At 37.2% G+C, this 19,505-nt stretch overlaps 1 protein-coding gene across 9 annotated transcripts in view; it reads right to left on the minus strand.

Moving 5' to 3' along the window:
* Window positions 1-19,505, minus strand: part of COL19A1 (collagen, type XIX, alpha 1) — a 193,384-nt gene that overhangs the window by 44,687 nt on the left and 129,192 nt on the right. For 8 of the 9 annotated variants that reach the window (XR_001411381.1, XR_001411380.1, XM_014936919.1 and 5 more), the window contains 16 exons: window positions 15,379-15,441; window positions 14,559-14,603; window positions 13,763-13,798; window positions 12,755-12,790; window positions 12,602-12,655; window positions 11,908-11,961; window positions 7,983-8,036; window positions 6,354-6,443; window positions 5,942-5,986; window positions 5,763-5,840; window positions 4,437-4,472; window positions 4,276-4,329; window positions 4,134-4,187; window positions 2,713-2,754; window positions 1,457-1,510; window positions 473-526 (listed from right to left, as the gene is read on the minus strand). Coding sequence is in view for 7 of the 9 variants with exons in the window: in XM_014936919.1 (XP_014792405.1) it covers window positions 473-526; window positions 1,457-1,510; window positions 2,713-2,754; window positions 4,134-4,187; window positions 4,276-4,329; window positions 4,437-4,472; window positions 5,763-5,840; window positions 5,942-5,986; window positions 6,354-6,443; window positions 7,983-8,036; window positions 11,908-11,961; window positions 12,602-12,655; window positions 12,755-12,790; window positions 13,763-13,798; window positions 14,559-14,603; window positions 15,379-15,441 (849 nt within the window). In the remaining 2 variants the exon portion in view is untranslated. The remainder of the gene's footprint in view (window positions 1-472; window positions 527-1,456; window positions 1,511-2,712; window positions 2,755-4,133; window positions 4,188-4,275; window positions 4,330-4,436; window positions 4,473-5,762; window positions 5,841-5,941; window positions 5,987-6,353; window positions 6,444-7,982; window positions 8,037-11,907; window positions 11,962-12,601; window positions 12,656-12,754; window positions 12,791-13,762; window positions 13,799-14,558; window positions 14,604-15,378; window positions 15,442-19,505) is intronic. The other variant, XM_014936939.1, reaches the window with a different exon arrangement.

A 19,505-nucleotide genomic window follows, 5' to 3' on the forward strand; every position in this document is an offset into this window, starting at 1 on the left:
TGATGCAAAATACAGTAAATATTTTAAATTCAGTCTCTTCAAATATTTTCCAGCTTCCACTTAATAGCAAATGCTGCTATGACCATTGCCAGAGTATTTGCCTAATGGAATGTTTTTGAAAGTGAATTCTGAAGTGGAAGGAACACAATGAAAGTATTTTCTAAAAATATTTGGCATTTGCCTATTTATTGCTCTATCCTGTGCTCTTAAAAAATAGCATTTAAATGTATGTGAGGCTTTAAAATACACAACTGAGCAAAATCTCTCAGAAAAAAATTAAATAGATGTTATTTAATTGAATAATAGCATTTAATCTTGTTGAAAATTCAGAATGAAGGGCTATTTATAGCAATAAATTACTATCTCAGCAATTTTAAAGAACTGGATAACAGTCTGTGCATTTCATTCTCAGTCTAGATCTTTATTCAGGTTCAGGTAAGAATGCAACCACTATAGAAATTAAGTAGTTTACCTCATCGCCCTTCTCTCCAGCAAGCCCAGGAAATCCACGTTCACCTTTGATTCCCTATGAAAACATAATATTCAAACAAATACTTTCCATTAGAGAACAATGAATTTCATGCTCTGTAGGGCATTTTATGACCCACATTTAATACCATGAATAGCATGAAGCCCTTACAGTAGAAGAGAATCATAGAATTGTGCAGGCTGGAAGGGACCTCCAAAGGTCACCTAGTCCAACCTCCCCGCAGTCAGCAGGGACACCCCCAATCAGTAGAGGTGCATAAAACAAAAGAAAAGTCTCAATACTACCTGAAAGCTTTAAAACATGCCTTCCTTTAAGGGGAAAGGAAATGGCTGGTTTTTATCTAGTAGGCAAAGTCACCAAAAGGCTCGATGGAGACATTTTATACCAAAGATCTTAAATGCTTGTCCAGATGGAGAAAGCACACATTCACGTTTCATGGAGTTACGCTCAGCTACAGGGGATGTGTGTATGCCAAACCACGTGGCATTTGATCCAATTACAGTACAGGAGAATTTTGATGGACATCAATGAAACTTCAAAGTCCCAGTGAAATGGCTGCACTATTCCCATGGGACCAAGGTGCAAAGGCACAGGGTGGTCCAGCTGCTGCACACTTGAGAGAGATACGGGAAGTTTCCTTCTTCACCATAGGATTCTTCTGTGACTGACTTACCTAAAAAAAGCCTATAGATGGCAATGCACCACTGGTGGGTCAAATCTGAGCTAGCTTTAATGGACAAAAACCACAGAAGCGCTATCCTGGCTTGGGACTCAACTATTTTGCTCACCTTCCTGAGTGGCAAACTGACAGATGAAGAGGGCTGAACCATAAACATTTTATGAAGCTTTAGGCTGCTCAGATGATACAGGATGGGGATCAGACAAAAAAGTCAACACTGACAGATGTCAGCATGTGAACTTTTAACAAGCAATGAAGCAATTTAAAGTGCTCTCTTCAAAACGTACCTTTGGCCCTTCTCTACCAGGGATGCCTGGAGGACCTCTTGTGCCAGGATCACCCTGAGGAACAGAGACAAAGCAAAGTGATAAATAACCATGTTGCTGCATGCACAGAAGGTCTGATCTATGCAGACCACTTTCTTCCTGATTTTGTGACCATACCTTCATTTTATCCCAGAACGTTCTCTTCAGTCCCTTATCTCTTCTACACAAAATACGTGTTCAGAGATCCTTCCTTGTTTCCCTTCCCATCTTTCACATACTCTACTCAAACCATGCTAACAAATTTTTAGCTTTATTTTGAGAGGACTCAAAAATGCCATCATTTTGGATAGTCCCAGGCACACCTGTCCTTAGCTTCAAGCAGACCATCTTCTTTTCAAGGGAAGCGGCTTGGAGGCTACTTGTTACTCTCGCCAGCTTAAAATCTAGAGTTATTTTAAAGTAAATTATTCCTGCTTTGCTGAGAGAAACATTTTCCAGCTCAATTACAAAACTTATAGAAGTGCTAAACCAGAGAGAAATTAAGAACGAAGCATAAAGAATCAAATAGTAAGAAAGAGAATTGACAGAGAGGTAGAACTGCATGTACATGAGAAAGAAAACACAAACAGAAAGAATCAGGGAAAAGCCCAAAGGCAGACCTAAAAGAAATTAAATTTGGGAATGAGGAAGTCAATAAACCCTAATACACGTACAGTAGAATAGGATAAGATTCTCTCCTCTGAAAAGATGTGTGCTTTTCATATAGAAATCCTCCTGAGTACATTTTTCATTTTGGAATATGGCAGATCGCTTCAAATTTTATTATTTTTCAAAATAATATATTAGAAATTCTAGACTGTTTTTCCCATTTGGTTTATTACCAATATCAATGCTTCAAAGTGAAGTGGAGAATGGGGTGTACTTGTAGTAGTTCATACTGTGGACTGGATGTACTGAACGGGCACTTGCTGGCTACTGCCTCACATACTGCTCAAACAAGACTTTGCAAAATTCCCTTAAAATACATTTCTTGAGTTTTTTTTTTTTTTTTTTTTTTTTTTATAAAATACATTTCTTGAGGGTTTTTTTTGTTTCTTTGTTTGTTTTTTGTTTTTTTTTTTTTTTTAAAAAAAACAACAAATCAACAAATATCTTAAAACCATTTTAGGCTAGCCAAGTGGGTCAGAATTGAACCTACAGAAAATTCCAAGTGCGTATTGTGGTTTAAAAAGCATGCTTATAATCCACAAAAATATTTAATATCTGAAAATGTTTACCTTCAGTATAGCCCCCATGTCTCCCACAAGTGGCAGTGCAATCTGAAATTTAAAAAGGCAGCTGCAGTTAATATTTTACACAACACTACTGATTCTGATGGGTTCTTATTGCTTCTAAAGTTCATATGGTTACACACATAGCTGATTACATACATATTGGTTGAAGCTAATTTTTAATAAAAATTCAAAAATCAGGATTTCAAATATAGTTTTATTTGTTAAATATTGCTGTCTATCCAACTTTACAATGTAATTCTTCATTACAGTTTCAATGAAGTTCCTTAAACTATGACAACAGCATAATTCCAGAACAAAATAAATTTCAATTTAAAAATAATAATAATTAATTTTTGGTTTTGTAGCATACCAGCAGCAACTTATCACTACTGGAAATTCTCACAGGCTATTCTCACTTTATTTTCTTAAATTTGTTTACTTCTGCCTTCTTCTAGGCTTTGACTGTACTGTGAACTGTAGCAGGAATTTTGGTTTGGTTTATTTCTTCCAAGCATCTACAGAATCTTATTGATGGAATTTTTGTTGATGGAATACTTTCTAACAACCAATCAGGGAATTCAGAAAGCTTCATTTGCTGTCATTAAAGCATCTGTTTCTAATGAGAAATTTGCTTTTTGGAAGTTCTGAGGTAGTTGTTGAGACTCCAGACAGAAGCAGAAGTAACAACTGAAGTTTTGCCATTCTGCAAATATGGTCACGGGGCTCTCCTGACTCCCATGTAAAATACTCCATTATCTTTAAGAGCACAATTTGGTCTGAGGCATGTGCAGACTTTTTTGATCTTGCAGTGCTAGACTTCACAAAAAACTGTAAATCTATATCATTGTTAAATACAAATCATTGCTGTAATACCGAAGAGGTGATGATAACTCACTAAGTGTGGTGAAGGATCAGAAATTTCTTTACTGTTTTTGTTTTCAAACCCAGCCATTTAACTTTTCATAAGCGCTATAGTGAATTTATCCCTTTAGAGACTAAATATTCTCAGAATGTCATTAAAAGTTGATGTCTTCTTTCTGTGGCCTAGCAGAATTAGCTTTGGAATCCCCAGACTTTTTTCTTCAGTCTTTTAGTAGGAATAGTCAAAGTATGCCTCTGAAAATTTCTATTACACAGAACTGCTTCTGAGACTGAGGAACGCTATGCCAAGTAATAGTTTGGCAGAAACTCTAGTACAGAAACTGTAACACCTGAAAACAGGGTATTTATCCTGTACACATTAACATAAGTTTAATTTATACTGCAATATAATCAAGTAAAAAAAAAAAGGCAAAGGATATAATAATTGAAAAATCAAATTAATTTATTCAATTGGACTTCTCAGCTTGCTAGGTTATCTCATCTCCTTCAAATCTAAAATAGTTGCACCAAAGCAAATGTACAAGCTTTCTATGTATACGTACAGGATCACCGGGAGGGCCTGGCAGTCCTGGCTTTCCATCTCTTCCTGGAGTGCCCTAAAAACAAATGTAAAATTTGGTGGCGTTAAATTATTGATAAGGGACGCATTGCTTTTTGTGGTATATATAGAGAAGTATCACTTACATTAGTACCGGGGGTACCTGGAGTTCCTGGTAACCCTGGGGGTCCCCTAGGGCCCTAAGAGCAGGAAAGGTCACTCAGGATTTAAGAATGCTTTCTTTTACTGTAAACTTCATAAAACTAAATTAATGCTTTTTATATGAAAGAGAAAACGTATATCCTACCTGCATACCTACTGATCCAGCTGGACCTATAGGACCCTGCAAGAAAACTCTGAATAATCAGTACTTATACTTTTTGGGACAAGGGAGGTGAACTTCATAAAAAAATAGCGAATGTAGGATATTGGTGCAGTTCACGTCACATGAAATACTTGCTCTACAAGTTGGCTTTAAATCCAAATCTAATTTTGCCATCATTAGAAAATTCAGGAATTCTCTGAGGCCCATTTTTAAGTGCGAGTAATGCCAAAGAATAATGCCAAAGTGGTGAAACTTGCTATTTAGCTCAAATATTCATAAGAAAAGCTGATATTCAATTGAATAAAAACAAATTAGATTATTTAAATATCAATGGACCACTTTTAAAATTAAGCTCTGAAAACATTCTAACTGAATAAATTATTTTAAAGTATTATTATATTAATCTAAGATGTGAATCTCTATCAGCTTTCTCAGACCTTTTCTCTCTGTGTCTGAGTGCTGTATATAAACTGAAATCTATCAGCAAAGTCTATTGGTCTGGAAAAGTGATTGCCCTATTCACCATGGTAGAGCTTATATATTAACACGTATACCATCTACACCATCAATACCACCAATTTTTTACTTAATACTCTGAAGACACTGCAGATGGATTTTTTTAAAGGCAATAGAAAAAAAAACCCACCTGGAAAACAAGCTGAGTATCTGAAGCAGTTATTGCTATACAACAGCTATTTAGTATGAATGCTCTAGATACACTGCACCAACTTGCTTCATGTCTGAATGTAAACTGCACAGAGACACATGAGGAAAACTGTCCAAAATCAGAACTTTACTATTTTCTGCCATAGTACCTGGCACTGTAAGGGTCTCATTTATAAGCAGTAGAACTCAGCTTGTAAGTGGCAGTCATCACAAGCACAAAAGCTAGGAGCTGAAGCAAAGCCTTCCATGTCTCTTGCATGAGTCTTTGCCATTTCCAGTACCAGCATGAGTTACAAAATGCCATCATTTACAGCCGAGTACGCCTCTTCTTTTGTACCAGTACTCAGGCTGCATTTTGCCAACAACTGCAAACAACTGTTGCTTAGAAACAGACACAGCAGACGTCTCAACACCGTGACTAGGAAGCACATCTGTAAAGCAGCCATTGACTCTTCCCTGAACCCCAGGCTTCCACTGGGAAGGAAAGCCTGCAGGGAAGATCTTTTCCCACTAAAGGGAAAAGATGCTGACTTGGGAGTCAAGTCACAAGGGAGTTCATGACATGGTTTTATATTATTCTTTGCTACAGTTTCTCAGTGATGCATAGTGAGAAGCCCAAAATCTGGGCATTGGTATACTTACTGGTGATCCCTGAATGCCTATTCCAGGGGGCCCCATCTCCCCAGGTGCTCCTTGTACACCAGGGAGTCCTCTTTCTCCCTGAGAAGGGTACAAGGCTTTCAGTTACAACAGGTCTGAAAATGTAAACTAGCCTATTATCCTGTTTTTTCAGAAACAGAATTAATTTTTTTTTTTAATACCTTTGGTCCCCGTGGACCTGGATTTCCAGGAATACCAGTGGGACCCTAAAAAAACCAAACAAACAAAAAACACAAACAGGAAAAAAGCAAATTATGTTTTGAAATTAGAGAGACCAGCTGAATTTTTTTCCCCAAATTAGTCAGCCTTTATGAACGAACTGTGACAGATTTATGTATGTCTTCCTTGTTAATACTACTGTCACTAGGAACATATGTGAATCTTGCGCTAACACTACAGATTTCTAAACAATATTTTAGTGTACTTATAATGTCACTATAGCGTTTATTTACATTTTGAAATTACATTTAAAAAGTACTTGTTCCAATTTATTTCATTGCATGATGAGAATTCTTTAATAATTTTCCCTACAAGAAATAAAGTCATAAAAGCCTTTTTAGATTATGGACTTACTGGTATTCCGGGCAGACTTGGTCCAGGAGGCCCCACATCACCTTTTGGACCTGGATGTCCAGGCGGTCCCATAATCCCACCAGGGTCCCCCTACAAGATAAATTTGAATCACTAATTGAAATGTGAAAATTTTCTCTTATTAAAAAAACCTCCTAAATATTATCCAGGTTATCCTAGGAAGTGCCAGCACAGGGGGGGAGAAATAAGCACAATCAAAGCTTTATATAGCTCTGTGTTTCCCAACATATAATTGCAAGCAAGTGAGCCTATTCAGGTATCAAAATCATTACCATAGTTTTATCAAATTTATTACATTTCATTCCACAGACATTCATCTCCATACACCTGTAAGTACTCAGTTCCCAGGAGGCAGGAAAATCCTGTATATTGTTCTCCTAATGTATTATTCAAAGGTACCAATGTAGGTACAATGTACCAACAACATCAAAAGTGTTACGTATGTATGTATGGAAAATCTATTCGAAGGCTTCGATTTTCTACCAAAAATATATTTTCCTTCAAAAAGTTACAGAAGAAGAGGCATGTACCATATAGTCACTAACAGTAATGAACACTGTCTCAGTTTTCCATGCTTGCAACGCAACTGATCTGTATTTCTTTGTCTCCAGACCCCTAATACACAGGTTGTCACTAAACCCTGCCAATTGCTTCACAGGAACAGCTTCAAACTCTGTCTCTCCCCAGCTATCTACCTCTGGTGCTACAGCCCTGGTCTTCATTTTATTCCTGTTTACATCTCCTCTATTTCTCATTTCAATGCATACGGTATCTCTTGCTCCACACCTCTTCAACTCCTCCTTACACAGGTGAATCTGTGCCTTTTGTTACGTTCTTGTCTTTTACACACTCCTGCACTCCTTATCACTCCTCTGTGATTATTTCTGAATCCACTACATCCTGTTTTGCAAGATGAGTACATTTTCCTCATTATTCTATATCTACTTTCTTCTTCCTGCCTTTTCAGCAGCTCACGTCTTCAAACTATAAATGGATTTTCTCTCGTAACCCGTCATGTATAATTACCAACACACAGCTCACAGTACGCCTGTATAACCTATTTTCTCCCCTTCTGTACACACAACATATATACACACACACATCATTTTTAACTTGTTGGTGTAGCTCATTTCTATCTAAGAGTTGTCTACAGAGCACAATACAGTGCCATGAGGAGATCCCAGCCTTGGCTCTCCTCTGAGGCACTACAGCTGCCCCAGGGCTCTGTCAGGATCAATGTTTCTGCCCCTGAAGTGGGATTTCACACACTAGCCTGGTTGGGACACCACACTGAAACGCTTGTTCTGTGGTCAAGACTCGAACTATAATGTAATAATATAATTAATAATTATAATATAATAATTTCTATACTGCACTGATTTAATGCAAGAGCCCAATGCAGCTGTCTTGAAATATTACTTAAATTACAAATCTAAAGAGCAATCGGGTTGCCAAATTGGCTTACAGCATCTCCAAGAAACTTCTCCATTTTTAAATCAATTCGTAAAGCAGCCACACAGATGCACTAATTGTGGATGGAAGGTTACTTCAGAGGTAACAGTCTGATACGCTCTAAAACCTCAAGTTTAATTAAAACCACTTAAAACATACCTTGTCTCCTTTAACTCCTGGGTTTCCTGCTACCCCGTGCTCTCCTGGTAAGCCCTGGAATTAATAAAATTATAAATGTACATTTTTATAGCTATTCCCTTAAAGATTATTTAAAATTACAGATGCAAATGAGTTTACACTGCGTTATTTACTGTACATTGGTATTGACTCAAAATGTCAAAGAGTAAAAGTTAATGAATCCTTCTTTAATCATATATATGAAACATTTTTCTTTCTTTCATCTTTCTTTCTTCAAGTTGAAATGTAATACTCACAGTTATTTTCTGAACCCTATCAGGGCAAGATGGTAGTGTACACAACCTTGACTTTCAAGTTAGTGTCTCATCTTTTTTGCCTATGAAGGGCTGCATGATTTCCTACACCAGTTAATTATCCAAATCTGTATCATGAAATCCTCAGTGAATTCCTGCATTACTTTACCCACCAAATTCCTTTTAAATATTCTAGATATTTAATACAGTCAATTTTTTTCAGCAAAATAAATATACTCCGTCCTTTCTTTTGTCTAAATCTTCTCATCTTTCACATTTTGATTTTAACTTCAGTATTTTCCCTTGCCTTTTTCATGAAGGATTTCTGAATGCAGAGAAATTAAATACATTAAAATCTTACAGTAAACTATTCAAGTAACAGGGAAAGTTAAATTGTCTTCTCTTACTATGCTGTAAAAAATACAGAAAACTTTTTCCATAACCCTTCAATGCTATTCAACCAACTATTCTATCAAGCATTTTATTAAGAATACCACTAATTTCCACAATAATTGATAAAATTGTCAAAACTGAACAGTAAAGTATGATACTTAATCTGGAATGGAAAAATGAACTTTCTAAGAAAAAGACACATTTTTTTTATATTTTCATAATTTTCATTGTGCTGAGCAAGATGAATTGTTGTATGTGTATAATGAATGTGTATAAATATGAGTCTTCAAGACCATCTATATCTAGGATCGATATACATTATATACTCTATTTATCTGTTCATAATATCACTTGATCAAAGATGCAGAAGAACAGCAGTTTCAAAATCAGCAATTATGAACTCAAATGGGCTGATGACAACACAAGGAAACCAGACATGCAGTATTTTCTTATCTTCCACAGTAAGATTGGGGATCTATATATAAGTAGAAGCACAGCAGAAAAGGCTTACAAACTATTGCTGTAGAAGACAAGTAAATTAGACATGATTTAAAAATCGCAAGCCTCAATTGAGGTATAAAGAAATGGTCAATAAGTAACACAGCACATAATGACTACATGCAGAATTGAACACTCCAAGTTCTTGCCCTGCCAGAAGCTGAAGATGTTGTCCTCCAGCTGTCACTTTGCTTATATCCCTAAGACTTTTAAAAAGTCAACAATAAAAAGTCTGCCAGCTGTGGACCACTGAGATCTGTATTTTAATATTAATAAAGTATATGGCTTAAAAGTCTGTTCAAATTAAGAGCTCTCTTCCAGAAAGCAGTCTCAGAGTGCATGTGGCAAGACCTAAGACAGAATGCAGCTCCTAGATGCTTCTGTTTGTAGAAATAAGATAAAGGCCAAAACCAACCCACAGAGCAAAATCCAAAATCCCAGTTCTTTTCAGGCTTAACTGCTAGCTTCAAGCCAAGCTCACCATCTTCTGCTTTTCTTGGTCCACTTGTATCTAACCACTCAAACGTTCAAAATAGCACTTAAAAACCCATTTAATGTTTTATGGAGGAAGGGAGGGAGGAGAACCAGAGAGATGGGGTAGGTGCCACTTGCTGAGGTTATGTGACAGCACCACAGCTGTGGACTATAACCTAATTGCAGTCTACATGGGGGATTAGGCAGAACAGAGTTGCCTGCACACTAACGAGGGACTCTGCTGTAATTTGGAAGGGAGACAGGCAGCCACCTCCTCAGAATAGGCCTTCTGCTATATTAGGGTGTCAAGTCAAATGCCCAGGGAACTTTCAAGCTTAGTGTAATGATGCCTAACAGTTTAAGATGTTTCCTAGAGCATTAGGACTGGATTGAAGTTTCACCTGTGCTCTACCCTCCTGGATCCTGGGAGATCCCTGCCTGTTTGGGTGATCCAAACCGGCCAGCAAACCCATCGGTCTGTTGCCCAGTGACATAAGGGTTAGAGGCACACTAAAACCCCCGTGAAGGAGGCGCCCGTCACCTTGACAAACACCAACCAATTGGAAGACCTGAATATGGTGCACCCAAAAGCACAATAACTACAGGCATGTTAAAACTCTGCTCAGAGCCACCCACTGCCTCGACAATCCCAACCTATCAGTTTTGCATCCACGGGTATAAAGGTTATGGGCAAACTACATCTCTGGTAAGGGGTCCTCTCCCCACAACTCTTCCTAGATTGTGTCCCTCAACGGGCCATGATCTTGAGGTTCAATAAATCATCTGTAAGCTTCTTCTGACACTACCTGACTGCCTGTAGGGGATCTGGATATTGGGGTTTACTTAAGAACCACTGAGATATGAGCTTTTACCTTCCTTGATTATCTCACACTCTCACTCTTTCCCCTTTTCACATTATGTTGAGCCCTGACTTAACTTTCCAGCAGGGAGATTGTCACTCATCCAGGATGGCTGGGCAGCAAGTTGTCTTGGTTTGTGTTGTGCAGCTGCTCAGTTACCAGTCCTCAGTGTTAGAGGCTAAGGTCCCTGGCAATTGTTTTGATGCATCTCCCTGATCTCCACGACCTTCCCTGACTTCCAGGACCCTTCCTCCAGCCAAGATCTTCCCCTTCTTCCTTGAGACAACACCTCTTTACTTCCAGGAACCCTTCTATTTTTCCACCCCTTCATCTCCTGGGTACCCTCACCCCTCAGTTCTCGCCATCTAAATAGTGTATGTGCAGAAGCACAGCAAGTGGTGAGCCTCCAAACTGGTGAGTTTGTCTCATGTCTCATATTAACTGGAGACCCCAGGGGTGTGTCACCTCTGCTCAGTTCAGGTGCTACCAAAATTAAGAAGCAGCCCCTACTCTTGCATCTGACAAGTAGTAGGCTTCTGCTTGGGAGTTGAACAGTTCAGGTTTTGACATTCTCCCACAGACACGGACATACACAATTCATCTGCCACCTGTCAGTGATCACAAATTAAGCTATTTTTCACCTACAGCAGCTATATAATGGCCTTAGGCACTTTATGACTGTCAGCAAGCCACTGCCCAATTAAATTAGAATGTCAACCGACAATCACAAGAATAACCTCTCATTCCACTTTCTGCAGAAGTATTTTAGTAATTTAATCTATTGAAAAGTAATTAGAAAAGAGGTATTCTACTAATTTTTTTCCAACCAATACTTCCACTTTGGCTAAAGAATTTTATATTGTTCAGAATTACCTCTTGCTTGGAATATGAGTTTTAATTGTAAATCTGACCTAAATTCTAAGATAATAAACATAATTGTTTATTCTATTCACCTTACTAATCTTTACCCCTTTTACAGGAAGAAAAGCATTTCAGAATAATACAGAACTATAGACAGAAATAAGGAAGGCAAATGTTTAAATCCTTGGGATACCCTTACTTTCCCTGTTTCTTCTCACTTTGCTCCACAAGCTGTTCTTTACAGTTCATGACGTAATATGATTAAAACTTTGCTAGAGACTTTTTAAATTTTCACCTGCTCCTGTGAGATAAGAGTGATTTTTGTAGAGCTAACTGTCTGCAAATCAGTCAAATTAGCATTGTCGTTCTTGTTCAGATGGTAAAACAAGGACAAAAAGAACATAAGCAAATGACAGAACTCTACCCTGAGGCACCCCATACTACTGTGCTTCGGCACCTGATGGCTACAGTACCACCACAACAGCAGCACTACCATCAGTTCTGTGGTACTGCTTCACTAGCCAGCACACCCCACACCCCAGCTTGGGGAGACTGCACAATACATACAACTTCTCCTGGCAGCCCTCTGGGTCCAACAGGTCCTGGAGGTCCTTGCAGTCCCTGTGAAATGATACAATGGTATCCGGCATTAAGAATTATCTTCCACATGGACTAAGAAGTATAGAGTTTTCTCATTCTCCCTTAATCTAGCATTTGGTCCAAGAAAGCTTTGGGACTGATATGTACAAAATCCAAGTATGTATCCAAAGCAAATACAAGTAAATACAAATGCACTACCTACAGGAAAATACAAAACAAAAGGAGTAAATCAAGATTTCCTCCCTCAAGGGACAGATCTAGAAGTCATCTTTTAACTACATGGTAAGTGTTCCTTCTCCTTTTGGAATAATCTCATCAGAAGGACTCCAGAGTATCGAAAGAAAAGGGGATTGAGAAGTAGAGATAAATGGGTGACTTGGTGCAAACTCTAATGATCTCTATAAGACTCTCCTGGAAGGTACACAGTGTGAGGGTGACCGAGATTTAAACTGCAGTAAGAACAGTTTTTTCAGTAGCATCCTACCAAGGAAGAATTTTATGAAGTACAGTAGCCATGATCCGTGCACGAACTTTATATATAAACTATTTGCATTCTCTGCCCCTTCAATAACAACTAAAGAGTTGATAGTATTCAGAGTCCTCTTATATAACAGCATAGAATGCAATGGCTGTTAATACCACAAAAATACCCTTCACCTACCTTTGCTCCTGGATTTCCAATAAGACCAGGTGGTCCAGGGTCTCCTGTTTCACCCTAATGACATTGTTTGAGAGAATAAAAAAAAAAAATTCAAATTTACTGTTATGTCTCCCAGTACCAGCTATGTACGCCATTTACATAGTCAGAAAATACCTTATTTCCTTTTGATCCCTCCATTCCAGTTTCTCCCTGGAAATAGCAGGTACAAACATAAGAAGTTAAAACTTTAACTAAGATGACCTAAGAGTTTAATTTGCTACCTTAAAATATTATAATATAGTTTGCAAACTTAATAAATATTGAGAATTTCCAATGCCTTCTGCAAACTCTGAAAGGCATTCCTCTTCAAAACGAATTAAAATTGAGAAAGCATTAAAGAATTTCCAATGCCTTCTGCAAACTCTGAAAGGCATTCCTCTTCAAAACGAATTAATTTGCAGCTCTTTCTAGTGTTTTAGAGAAAAAAATGTTTGAAAGCACCACATTGAGCTTCTCCAGTTTGAAGCCTATTCTTCACCACAAAATCTCTACTGGTGACCGAGTATTCGTCTCCAAACCCACACATTATTACAGTATGGCATATTTCAGTTATTACAATATATTAACCACAAGTATCTGAGCAACCTTCAGTTGTGTATTAAACAACACAACCAGCTTTTGTCAAATGTCATGAGAGAGGAAAGTTAATTAAAAATAAGGAACATGTGTAAACAGATTCTTACAGAATAAATGTTCTGAAAATACCCCCCAAAATAACCAAAAAATTATGCACACATAAAATGGCTATAAGAAAACTTCTTGATGTTAAATGCCACACTAGAAACTGGTAAAACAATTAAAATAGTACAGTTAAGACCACACATAATTTTGTCAAATAACTGAAAAAAAGAACGAACCCTCAGGGAACAAAAAAACCATGCACTTAGAACTCAAGTTTATGGACTGTACAAAATGCTGAAGAACAGGGCATCTCTGTTTTTTATTTATAATCTGTGTGAGCTTAATGTATGTCTAAGAAAGAGACAATACATATGCTACCCTACTTAATCACTGAATCTAATGAAAGTATACACAGAAAATAATTACAGCATCAATACACTATGAAAATGATATAAAACATAAATGATTCACATCACCAGTTCAAAACGTAGCTATACTCACTGGATCTCCCTTGTCCCCCTTTTCAGAAGGCTCTCCCTATGGAAACACCGGGAAGAGGTTAACACAGATTTATTTCAAATGCTAAATAGTACATATGTCTGGTTTTGGTGAAGAGTCCTTGGTAAATGTCGGGGTATTTTTAAACCTATATAAAATATAAGTATATGGACTACAAAAGTTTACTTGATTTACATTGATTTAATGACAAGACCATGATGTGATTCTTTCAAGCAGAGGGAGAGTCAAGACAATGAGCTGAAAAGAGTGACAATGCATACGAATCTGAAATTCGAGTTATCACATGGGCTAAGACTCTAGAAGGGGGGTGCAAGAGAACTGGCTGATATTTAAGTACTACTTCCTTCAAGCTCAAGATTGGTGCATCCCTAAGAGCAAGAATCAGGGCAAAGGAAGCAGGAAACCTGCACGGATGAGCAGGGAGCTTCTGGAAAAACATTATATTTGTAACTTGAAAAAGCATGAATGGCATCCAATTCATGAGGCAATCACTGATCATAAACTTATATAAACATAATTTTAAACATTCAGTGAAAGTCTGAATATGTTTAAAATTAAGGAGTTTGTGAGCTGTTTGAATAGGGAAATTTACTTGCATACGTAAATACCAGGATGGGCTTGAGTAAATTACTAAGGACATTCAGAGACTGACAGCTTTTCCTATGCTTAAATATATTTAATGGATTCTGAGTATATTTGACAGGATTTGACTGATAATCAGTATGCTCAGCCACCTCCCAGCATCACACATAAGCACAGAAGTAAAGAATCCATTTACCTTTTCTCCTTTTGCGCCGATCATTCCCAATTCTCCTTTTTGACCCTTTTAACAAAATAAATTATATTTAAACCTCTTATATTCTAACTAATAGAAATAAACTCCTCTTCTCCTATAACTCTGCTTTGTTCTGTGTAAGACACAAAAATCTGAGATTTAATAATCTCTAAATAAATTTAAATCACTGTTTTCTTTAGCAGATCTGCAGGCTTCTCAATAAAAAAACCCAAACATTCCTAATCTTGTGACATATCCAGAGCTTTTCTTTTCTTCCAAGCTTAATAGGCATCCAATTGTCAAAAATTCATTCTGCTGCTTAACAGGACTGATGCCTATAAACAATATACTGTCATATGTTGTGGATTCAGAATCTGACCTCCACATAACTTTTCTAAGCTGACTGTAAGTATCTTTGGTACAGCAAGTCTCTTTGTTACAGAGAACCTGCTTCATATATTAATGATTTACTGTTTAAAATATTTTCTGAATTTCGACTTTCATAGAGTCTTTTCCCCCTAACCAGCAGGCCAACTCATTTGATTTCTCCTCAGACAGTGTTACAGAAATGACACATAATTATTCCTCCATTGTGCCTTTCTGGCTGTCATAGATGAGAGGAGAAAGGCCCACGTGCTGCACCTGCAGGATGCCATGATGAGCTGGAGACTGAAATACACAGATCAAAGAGCCAGTCATACCCAAAACCTGTTCCTTCAAACATCATTGTGATAAATCAAAGAACAGACACTGTGTTAAGGGTTGCAGAGGCAGGTTAGATAAGATTTTTGAAACTTCTCAAAATTTCACCCAAAATGCTTACAACGTCTCCTTTCTGGCCTTTAGGCCCAGGGGTCCCAAGTAATCCTAGTAGTCTTGCGTCACTCTGGGGAGAAATATCACCACAAAATCAGAGAACAGACCTTGTCACCATTTATTTGCAGTAATAATTTATTTACCATAAGAAGTTAATATAATTTACCAGTATGTAAAATCAGAAGTCCTAATTTACTATTAGAAAGGCATACTAAATGCCTATGCAGAACATTTAAGTAACATATTGCAGCAACACATCCTTTGTCACACATTAATACTCTAGTCAGACAAGCAGAAGATGAACAAATGCATAAAAGGGTAATGTCTATGTTGACTATTGCTATGCAAATCTGTGGGGTTTTTTTCTTAACTCAATGCAAAAAACATATTTTTATGCTCATTATAACAGCACAGTTCTCAAGTATGTTAGAAAATAGCTTCTTTCCTATGACAAAAACCCAAGGTTTTTACTTTTGAGCAGCATGAAATGTAAAATGGAAGTAATTTACTAGAGTAGTGAGACAGAAGGAGAGGGAATGAATATGATCAACAGGTTCCTCACAATGCTCCTCAAAGAAAACAGACAGATTAAAAAACCAGGGAGTCACGTTGTATACTTCCTCAGGTATTATTGCACTGCACCTATTTACTCTTCTGCACAAGGTAAAGACGCAATAAAATATAAAGCAAATGTTTTGCTCTTCACAAAGCCAGGCTCAGACTACCTAAGGGGAATGCGTTTTCTTTGGATGACAACAGAAAAAGCAACAAAACCAATGACCCTGAAAAATGAGCTTGAGTCTGGACCCAAGGAGTCCAAGTCCTAGGACATCTGCCCCTGGGCTGGGTGGGAACACTGAGCAAGCCAGCTCCCCTTGCCGTGCTCCCGTTTCCCTAACTCTAACGTGGAAAAACATCATGATGAATAAAAGTGCCATTTACACTCTGTTAATATTTTCAGAAGTTGGTAACTGAACATAACCTGAATAAAATTCATAATTATTTTTATAAGTATAATGTCCTGAGGATCTTCTTCAGCTTTTAGAGCTTGTAACACTGTTACTACCCTAATTATCAAAATCATCTTCAGAGCAAGAGGCAGATACCCAAAGAAGGTCAATGCTCTAGATTGAGAATAATCTAGATGTTTGTTATTATGAGTATAGTATAAGTTATGATTTATTCTGAGTTGTGCATTTCTTTTGCATACATGGAAAGGAAAAAAGCGTACTGGACCAAATAACTACTTCTATGCTTTTTGCATATTTATAGGTCATTTGCTCTTTACAACAAAATGTAAGTAAAATATGCCAAAGGAAAAAACTTAGAAAAGTAATAATGAATTATTCAAGAATGTTCTATAATTATTATAAATTATAATGATTTTGAAACATTTCCTGAGCAGATTGTGATGTAGTTTCCATAGCTTTGTGTTGTGGCTTCATTTTTATTTTTATGCATTGGAGAACATTTTAGATTAAACTGACCTGTATGCCCTTTCCAAAGATGTTTAGAACCCGCTTTGACTGAAGTGACCTTATATCTATGTACAGAAAACTGGTATGTAAAAAAGACGACAAGCAGAGGCCTTGAAAGCCCAGGCAAGAGATGAGAACGGAGGCCTGAGAGTGTATAAACACAAATCACAAGGCATCATTTACCAGTCACTGAGGGATGTAACCTACAGAGCAGGGTAGGACCAGACTCTTGGCATAATGAAGAGAACAAAATGGAACACACACAAAGCATCTCTTTTACACTGAAAGCGCAAAAGACATAACAAGGAGTATAAAAACAGTCACATGCCTTGCAAGAACAGGCACAAAAAAAGAACAAGGAGGGAAGAAATGTTCCAGCACTGTCTCCCACCCATTAAGGAGATGCTACTGCTTATCCTCAGCTGGTTCCCCTCACCTTCATTAAAGAGAGGCTGCTGGTCTTGGTTTGCCATCCAGCACAATTTGCTGCTGCCATCAGCAACTGTATTTATAGCGCTCTCTTTCACTGTACACATGGATCAAGTAAATTAGGCTTTTAAAGACTTGCACTCCAGCCTCCTTACACAATAAGGTGATTGATACTCAGCCTGAAAAAGCTTGGTTGCAACAAATTATTTAAATACATTAAGCAATTACAACTACTCGTTGATACCATACAGAAATCAGAAGAATTCTAAATAATCTGCTAAGAAACAGAGAAATTATAGAAAGAAAAAGACAACTTTATTAATTATGATGGGTCCTAAGATCTCTCTCACTGATCTCCACCGCCACTCATACTCCCACCCCACCATTTCCTGGTAGCAGTTTCTCATGATGACTAGAAACACCAGTGCAAAGAAGCCATACTAATATTCTCAGAAAAACAATGATATAAAAATCTCTATAGCAACAAAAATGTTGTCTTAATTTAAGCACTTTAAAAAACCAGACTAAAAGAAGACTTTGTGAGATACCTGAGAACATGCAAAAAATGTTGGAAAATGAGAAGACCGTATCCTCTGGTGTAAGGAACCTCAAAAACCTGAGAATATCACTGAGATATCATCGTACAAGTGGAAATAACTGAGGCACATTGCAAATCATATACTGGAGTGTGAAAGATTGCTTGGTACCTCCAAGGTGCAGTGAACAAAATCAGCACTCATCATCCTACCTAATAGTGTGGGGAAAAGGGGAAAGTTACTGGTGCATACATCTGCCTAAATCATCAAACTGTGGCAAAGCAGACAAGCTGTCCTTGTCTTTGATGACCTCTTTGACCCTCTTGCCCTTGATGGGAATATCCCATTTCCATCATAAGACATATAGAAAATAATGCGTTTGTCGCAGCAGTTGGAGACTTAAGTTGACTCTAGGAAGATGTGAACATGTGGTTACATAAAGTTTGCACATTTATAATCTGTTACTTGAATTAGAAAGCCATGTCTTTTCTCATCTGAAACCAAACAGCATATCCTTGTTGAACAGTTAATTACTCATGACAGAGTCATTAAAATCTTCAAACTAGACAGCTGAAGGAGGAAGAAAGTTGGTAAGCTGTACAGGATTTAAAAGATGATTAATTTATAGACATAAAGCAGCTGGTCTACATTTTTCCAGAATATTCTTAATTTGGAAATAAAAGACACCTTAGGAGTTCATAGAGCCTTATAATAATAATAAACATGAATTTTGGAGATGTGCTTGCCAGTTCCTGAAGATCACCACTGTTTGTATTTCCTCCTGCAGAACTAACCTTAAAGTGACTACCAGGGTAAATGAGATTAATAGTGCAGAGGTGAGGAATGAGCTACACTAAATATAGTATTGGTAGAGGAAACAGGGCTAGTATCAGTGAAAGCAGTCTTTGGCAGGAAAAATAAACTGCCAAGAAAATGAAAGGTATAAAGCCAAAATATAGAAAACTTCAACACATACATATGAAATGGCAGACCAAAATCAGAAACTAAGTCTCCTTAGTCCGGGACAGCATATAAAACTATGCTTAATTCCTAATGCATGTACTAAGGTGAAATACTGATTTGGAATGGGTTAAACATCAGAAATATCAGAGAAATCACTTCTGTGATAAAAGTAACTAGAAAGATATATTTGACATTTATTTCACTCCATAATCCCTATTCAAAAAAAGATTTTAGTACTCATCTGGATATGTTACATAAGAAAAATATCCTGAATTCACCTGCTCTTTATAGTTATGCATTTTAATATTGAAAGAAATCAATGTCTTCCAGGTTTGACCTGCATGACTTAAGGTCTGATACACACAGTAACCTTTGTGTTAGGCAAATATTCCTGTCATAGTCCTTCAGTGGTCTTTGAATGAAACTAAATTTTCTTATCAGATAAGTTACGTACTTTGGCAGCAATTAAGAAACTTGCGTGATCTTTGAATTACAGTCCCTTACAATGGCAGACACTACTGCCACTTAAACGATTTGAAAAATCTGTGGTGGGAATTTAAAAGTTCTGTCACATGGAATGCTGTCCTACTGAATTTTAACTTTTTCCTATGAAGTGCTTGTAGCTGCAGGAGGTTCTATAATTCAGAAAATATTTTTATTAATCTATAACGCAAACATAAGGACAATTCTTATGAATTGCTGGCAGACCTTAATTATACCTCCTTCTC

The sequence above is a fragment of the Calidris pugnax genome, unplaced genomic scaffold, assembly GCF_001431845.1.
Source record: "Calidris pugnax isolate Ruff unplaced genomic scaffold, ASM143184v1 scaffold12, whole genome shotgun sequence".
NCBI lineage: Eukaryota > Metazoa > Chordata > Aves > Charadriiformes > Scolopacidae > Calidris > Calidris pugnax.